Here is an 8,084-nt window from a genome sequence, read left to right on the forward strand (position 1 = left end):
TGGTTGTCTTTGGGATATAGACCTATCAGTAATATTGCTGGTCAAAGGGTATGCACAATTTAATTGCCCTTTAGGCATGGCTCCAAATTGCTCTCCAGAATGGCTGGATCAGTTCACAACTCCACCAATAATGCATTAGTTTTCCCACGTTCCCTCCAACATCCATCATTTTCCTTTTTTTTGGTCATAGTAGCCAATTTGATAGGTATGAGGTGATACCTCAGAGATGTTTTAATTTAAATTTCTCTAATCAATAATGATTTAGAGCATTTTTTCTTTGACTATTGATAGCTTTGATTTCTTTGTCTGAAAACTGCCTATTCATTTTCTTTGACTTGCATTTTTACAAATTGGACTCAGATATCTATGTATTTGAAAAATGAGGTTTTTGTGAGAGATACGTGTGAATATTTCTTTCAGTTTTCTGTTTTCCTTTTAATTTTGGTGTCATTGCTTAATTTATGCAAAAACTTTCAAATTTTATATAATCAAAATTATTTAGTTTACATTTTGATTGTTCTTTATATTTTCTTTGGTTTTACATCTTCCCTTAATTGTGTATCTGACAAATAAATTGTCCCAGGCTCTCCTAATTTGCTCATAGTGTCACCCTTTATGTTTTAATCATGTTGTGTATCTCATTTTTAAATGTGTTTCTTGTAAACAACACGTTGTAGGAGTCTGACTTTTAATCCATTCTGTTGTCTGTGTCCATTATATAGGTGAATCACCCATTCACATCCAAAGTTACAATCATCATTTGTGAATTCCACTCCATCTTATCTTTACTCACTATTGTTCTTCTTAGCCTCTCTTTTTACCTTATCCCCATTACCTTATTGTCTTTCCTTACTCTCCTATGCCTTATCCTACCCACCCCTCTAAGAATCTCTCCCTGGTCTTCTCCTCCCACCCTCTTAAATCTCAATGCTTACACCCCTCTCTAAGTCCCTCCTCCAACCTGTCCTCCACTCCTCTTACCTCTCTCTAAGCCCAGAAGACTTCTGCAGCCCTCCACATGTACATGTTTCCTCTTCACCCAGATCCCAGGAGAGGAAGGTTCTAACACTACCAGCTCTCCACCTCCACTTGTTTCCTCAGTTTCAGTCCTTCCTTTCACGCCCCAGTTTATGAGATACTGGCTCCTTTTTACCTTTTCCTAGCCAATTTGGTTTTTTAGAGTCACTCCATCATACACACCTCAGCCTCAAACTTTCTTTCAAACTATCCTTGTATGAAACCTATAACCTTATCTCACATAAGAGGAGTTAATTACAGCCCCCATATCATGTGTGAATGTAAACACAAGGCATATACCTGTGCATACACACAAGGCAAATCTCTCTTTTCTCTCTGTTTCCAATACTGGCCATGTTGGAGAATGCTGAGATCAAAGATCAAAAGAGAAATTAATTGAAATCTAAGAGACAAAAAAAAAATCATTGTAACCATGTTGTTAAAAAACAAAACCACTAAACTGTTGTGGCTTTTGTGCCTGGGTAGGAAACTTGAGAAAATGCCTTTGGTGGGGCAGCAGAGTCCAGAAATGGAAGACGGCTGAAGAAAAGAGACCCAGAGAGCTGAGAAAGAGACCCAGAAGGGAAAGCTCTGAGTTTTAAATGAGAACAGTATGCTTCAATCTGCATTCAGACTCCATAGATTTTTCTCTGGATGTGGATAGCATTTTCCATTACAAGTCATTTGGACTTGTCTTGGGTCCTTGTATTGCTGAGGAGAGCTAAGCCTATCAAAGTTGTTCACCGCTGAGTGCTGCTGTTACTGTACATGACGTCCTCCTGGTTCTGCTCACTTCACTCTGCATCAGTTCAGGTAAGTCTTTCCAGGTTTTTCTGAAATCCTCCTGCTCATCATTTCTTACAGAAAAATACTATCCCATTACATTCATACACGACAGCTTGTTCAACCATTCCCCACTTGATGGGCCTATGTCCATAAAATACCAAGATAAGAAAAGTCCCATTATTCATGATAGTGTCTGGTTCAAGACACCTCGTCCTTGGTAGTCACGAGCAGAAGAATGCTCCTGATCAGCTTCATGTGTCCTTGTAGCTGCAGACACAGGAGGGGATGTTTTGGGTTCACTCAGACAGCAAAGCAAAGCACGTCTGTTATGCCAGAACTCACACAGCATTATGGGAGGTTAAGCACAGAGTGGGCCAGAAAATCTCTCCTCATTGGGCAGCCCAGGTTTTAGGCCTTTCTCAGGTCTTGGAAGTTCCACATGGTTTGGGGTGAGGTTACACACGGCTACTAAGTGTCTGAGGCTGGATTTGAATTCAGGTCTTGCAGACTAGAGGCCCAGCACTCTGAATTAGAACAACTATACATAGAGGAGACCTGGGCTGGAGGGTAAACAATTGTGAGGGTATTGAGAGAATAGCAGACACAAGGCTAGAAGAAAATGATGCCAAAGTCACAGAAAGATCTTAAATCTCACAATGTTAATGATCATGATTGAGGAAACCTTAACCATCACCTGCCAACATGACTGTTGTCCCATGTAGATGGCGGTGAGAGCTCAGGATCAATGGACCAGTCAATGATTCATCAATAAAGTGCTTCTGGTCTGCATGAGGAAGCACCAGAAGCTCCTCCTGCAAGCCTTTTCTGACAGGGGCCACCATGACCAAGCCCTGGAGGGGAAGCCTGGGCCCCTAGGCTGAGGTCCCAGGGGACTCCCAAGGAGCTCCCTGACTTAGCCTCCCTCTCCTGTCCCTGCCTTCCTTTCAGGAGCTGAGCCAAGTCAGCTGGGAGCTGTCTCAGGGGGTTGATCCAGGACTGCTTTTGGGCCAGCCTGGCATGGCAGGGATTCCTGGGAGATTTTCCCTTTCCTCTGTTGGCTTGGTCTTTTGAAGGGCCACCAAGGTTTTTCATGGGCTTTTGACTTTCCTTTCTGTGGTTTCCTGATTACTCTCCTCATTTTCCAAGACCTGGTTAACTCCTGTGTGTGAAGGGCATTGAGGGGCTGGCGTGTGTTAAGGTGGCTGAACTCCTGCCATGCCTGGGCATTGCATTTCTGGTCTAGTAGCTGCTGTGGCTATTCAGGCCATGGGCACCTTTCTCAGGAGCTGACCCACACCAAGGATGGACTCCTGACCATGCAGGAAGCTCTGGTCTGTGCTGACCATGGTGATCTCTGGTTTGATCATGGAATCTCAGAATTGGAAGGGACCTCAGCTCATCTAGTCTGGATTCCTTGAACTCACAAGGTTGTGGAAGGTCCACTTCTCCTCCTAAAACTCAAAAGGACAGAACAAAGAGCCAAGGAATAGATCTTATTTCCTGGGGGCCACATGGCCTCAGAGGGGAGGTCAGAAGGCCCTTCCCTCTTATCCCAAGGTCTCTCATTGGACATCAAAGGAGTAAGTGAACTTGCCTAGATGTGAATGAAATGAAAAAGACTGTGAATGTTGACTCAAGTCTTTTTGAAAATACAGAGAGTTCCAGCTATGCAGCCAGTTCAAAAAGGCTCTTCCCTGCTAACGTGGCTGGCAATTGGAGCCACTTACAAAATGTCCACCCATGTTCCCCAGTCTTTCAAAGGAACTTCTTTTAAGCATCATCACTCTTCTCCTGAAAGTTATCTCCCTAGCACCCTGCACAGGGACAGGTTGCATCAGCCAAGCGAGATGATGGGCTCTGTGCAGGGGCCAGACCTGCGCTGCATCTTCATTTAAGTTATGGAAGCTATTCTGCATGTTGTTACAGGGATTGTCTCGTTCTTTGTGTTTGGCTCCCCAGTGCCCATAGTAGGCACTTAATAAATGCTCATTGTTTGCTAGACCAAGAAAAAAAGAAAAAAAGTCCCATCATTCAAGATAGTGTCTGGTTCAAGGCCTCCTGTCCTAGACAGTTATCAACAGAAAAATGCTCCTGATCAGATACAGATCAGCTATAAAATTGGCTAATATGACAGAAAAAATGATAAATGTTGGAGATGTGGGAAATTTAGGACACTAATGCATTGTCAGTGGACTTGTGAACTGATCCAGCCATTCTGGAGAACAATTTGGAAATATGTCCAAAGGGCTCTCAAACTGTTCATACTCTTTGATTCATCAATATAGTAATACGTCTATATCCCAAAGAGATCATAAAAACAGGAAAAAAAATACAAAAATATTTATAACAGTTCTTTCTGTGGTGGCAAAGAATTGGAAATTGGGGGAAGCCCATCAATTGGGAAATGGCTGTACAAGTTGTGGTATATGAATGTAATGGAACTCTGTTGTTCTATAAGAAATGATGAGCAGGTGGACTTCAGAAAAACCTGGAAAGACTCGTATGGACTGATGCTGAGTGAAGTGATCAGAACCAGGAAAATACTACGTACAGCAACAGGAACAGCAACATTGTGTCATGATTAACTATGACAGACTTAGCTCTTCTCAGCAGTGCAATGGTCCAAGACAATTCCAAAAGACTCAAAATGGAAACTGCCAACTACATCCAGAAAAAGAACTATGGAGTCCAAATGCAGACTAAAGCATATTATTTTCACTTATTTTGTTTTTTTCTTTCTTTCTTGTGTTTTTCCCTTTTGTTCCGATCCTTCCTTCACAACATGACTGATGTGGAAATATGTTTAATATGATTGCACATGTACAGCCTATATCAGATTGCATGCCATCTTGGAATGAAGGGAAAATTGGGAACTCAAAATCTTATGAAAGTGAATGTTGTAAACTAAAAAGAAACATATTTTAAAAAAAGAAACAAAAAAGAAAGAAAAGAGAAAACTAAAATCATAAAATAAAAGATTCTAGTTTTGAATTTATTTTTAGTTTTCAACGTTCACTTCCAAAAGATTTTGAGTTCCAAATTTTCTCCCAGTCTTGCCCACCGACTCCAAGATGGCGTGCATTCTGAATACTCCTTCCTCTAATCTGCCCTCCCTTCTATCTCTCCCTGCCCCCTCCTTCTCTTATCTCCTTCCCCTTCTATTTTCCTGTAGGGCAGTATAGATTTGTATAGCCCATTTCCTGTTTGTTTTCCAGTTACATATGAAAACAATTTTGTTAACATGTGTTTTTAAAACTTTGGGTTCCAATTTTTTTTCCCTTCTTCCCTCTGCACCCACCCTCATTGAAAAGGCAAGCAACTCAATACAGGTTATACATGTGTAATTATGCAAAACATTTCCATAGTAGTCATGTTGTGAAAAACTAACTATATTTCCCTTAATCCTATGCTGCCCCTATTTATTCTATTCTTTCTTTTGACCCTGTCCCTCCTCATAAGATTTTGCTTCTGATTGCCTCCTCCCCCAATCTGCTCACCCCTCTATCATCTTGCTGCTCTCTTGTCCCCTTCCCCCCATTTTCTTGTAGGGTAAGATAGATTTTCATAGTCAATTGAGTGTGTATGATGTTTCCTCCTTAAGCCAAATCCTATGAGAATGAGATTCACTCATTCCCTCTCACCTTTCCCCACTTCCCCTCCACTGTAAAAGCCTTTTCTCATTTGTTTTATGTGAGATAATTTACCCCATTCTACCACTCCCTTTCTCTTTCTGTCAGTATAATCCTCCCTCACCCCTTAATTTTATTCTCCAGATATCACCCCTTCATCTTCAACTCACCCTGTGCCCTCTATCTATTGATATATCAAAAAAAATTTTTTTTTAAATGTTGTCCAGGTTTTATTTTGTTTTTTTTTTTAATCATGCCTTTCAGGAAGTTCACAAATTTTTATGTTATCACTCCTGGATCTATTTCCTAGGTTAATTGTTTTTCCAGTGAGAAATTTCACATTTTCTTCTTTTTTTATTTCTTTTTTTCTATTTTTTCATTGTATCTTAAGGTGTCACAGAGTTATTAGTTTCTGTTTGTTCAATACAAATTTTCAAGAAATTCTTTTCTTCCGTGAGCTTTTGTACTTCATTTTCCATTTGGTCAATACTCTTTCATAGGGAGTTATATTCCTTGGTAAATTTTGGTACTTCTTTCCCCATGTAATTGATTCTTTTTTTCATGATTCTCTTGTATTATTCTTATTCTTTGACACACTTTTTATTTATTTCTCTAATTAGTATTTAAAAACCCTTTTTAAGTTCTTCCAGGAATTCTTTTTGGATCTGGGACCAAATTCCATTTATCCTTGAGGATTTACATGTAACCATTCTGGCCCTATTGTATTCTTCCAAGTTTATGCTTTGCTCCTCCCTATTATCATAGGAGCTTTCCATAGTCAAGCTACATTTTTGTTTTTTGCTCATTTTTTCTGCATTTTTTTTGTGTCTTGGTGTTTTGAAGTGAGAGTGGGCCTCTGGTCCTGCCCTGTTCCAAGTTTTTAGTACTGGGTCTTACTGCTGTCTTTCACTGGACTTGGGGCCTTAGCTGTGTGATTCCTCAGGAGGGTAGGCTTACCTTCTGGCTTAGGAGCAAGGTCTCTCTGTTGGTCATCCCCAGGGTGGGGCATGGCTACTGGGATTAGATCCATAGGGTGGGGCCTTGCAGAGCTGCACAGACTGCTCACTTGTCTGGTGGGCTCCTGACTTACAGGAGGGTGGGGCCTCCCTGGTGGATTGCCCCAGACTTGGAGCCCTGCTGCAGGCCCCCTGCTGTGAGGCTGGTGGCTGCTGCTGTTCTTGGGCCTCCCTCCCCTCCCCCAGCCCAGGGAAACAGACCTTCCCTGGGGGCCTGCTCAGCTGCTTCCCTGCTCCTAGATCAGGTCTGAGAAAGTTTTCTAGTTGTTTGGTGGGGATTTGGGGAGACATTCAGAGGGTGCCTTCTTCAGTCCACCATCTTGGCACCTGAACAGCCTTCAAAATTGGAGAGAGGCCAAAATAGGCTTTCAGGGGCACAGCAGAATGGAAGGAATGAGAGGGGAACATTGGAGGGAGGGAGGGTGCAGATGAAGGCCTGGGGAGGGGCATGGAGCCTTAAAGGGGCAGGGTCAGAGAGGGGGAATGGGCTGCCCAGGTAGAAGAGCAGGGAGGGAGGAGGGGAGGAAGGAGCCTGAGGGAGAAGCTGTCTCTGTCTTGTGCTCACCAGGCACCTCTGGAGCCCAGAGGGGAGGGCACAGTGGGAGCAGAGCCTGGGGGGTTTTTGTCTCACTTCCCCATCAGTCTGTGTCACTATGAGCATCAGCACTATACCCATACTGACAGTAATAATCAGCCTCATCGTCAGCCTGGAGCCCAGAGATGCTCAGGGTGGCCGTGTTCCCTGACTTGGAGCCAGAGAATCGGGCAGGGATCCCCGAGGGCCTCTTGCTATTATCATAAATCACCAGCTTAGGGGCCTGGCCAGGTTTCTGCTGGTACCAGTGTACATAGCCACTACTAACTCCATCCCCAGCACAGGAGATGGAGGCCGTCTCTCCCAGGCCTTTGGACACTGAAGGTGGCTGAGTCAGCACATAGGAGGCCCCAGAACCTGCAAGGACAGGAAAGAAGACATTGGTCAGAGGCAGGGCCCTCTCTCCCCAAGGGGATGCTGGCCCCTCAAGCAGCTTCAGGATGAGCTCAGGGCAGGCCTGGCCTGAGACATTGTGGGGCCTGAGCCACAGGGAGGAGTCCCTGGGATGCCTCACCTGTGGAGACAGTCAGGAGTGAGAAGAGCAGAGACATCCAGGCCATGGTCAAGGTTCCTCCCAGACCTCAGTGTCCTGAGGCTCCCCAGCTGGCCTGGGCTCCCCCAGGGCTCTCTTAAGATCAGTCCAGGCCCTTCAGGGAGGAGGCCCCACATGCAAATCTGCTCCTGGTCTGGATCCCTGAAGGAGGGGCCTCAGGGGAGGCCTGACTGAGTCTGTGGGCTCCTGGAGCAGATGGGGTAGGTCCTTCTTCTGGCAGGGGAGGATCATCATGGCCCTGACGTCATTTCCTACTCTGAGATTCTGGGATTCTGGGAGTCAGGCTCATTCCTCTCCAGTCTCTGTGTCTGATGCTCCAGGACCTTGTCAGTGACACTGAACTGCTTTCTCCTCCTGGACCTTCCCTGTGCACTGGGGCCTTCTCCACAAGGGGCCATCCCTCCACCATGCTGCCCCGTCCTCCCCTTGGTGAGTTCCCCCTGGATCTTCTTGGGGACAGCCAGGCTTCATTCCCCTCCAGCTGTGTC

At 44.4% G+C, this 8,084-nt stretch overlaps 1 gene segment (V, D, J or C); it reads right to left on the reverse strand.

Moving 5' to 3' along the window:
* Positions 1-7,086: 7,086 nt before the first annotated feature.
* On the reverse strand, positions 7,087-7,662 carry LOC114048526. The segment is given in 2 exon segments: positions 7,087-7,400; positions 7,558-7,662. Coding segments are annotated over 2 exon segments (360 nt in total).
* Positions 7,663-8,084: the final 422 nt, after the last annotated feature.

The sequence above is a fragment of the Vombatus ursinus genome, unplaced genomic scaffold, assembly GCF_900497805.2.
Source record: "Vombatus ursinus unplaced genomic scaffold, bare-nosed wombat genome assembly UNPS02002298.1, whole genome shotgun sequence".
Taxonomy (NCBI): Eukaryota; Metazoa; Chordata; class Mammalia; order Diprotodontia; family Vombatidae; genus Vombatus; species Vombatus ursinus.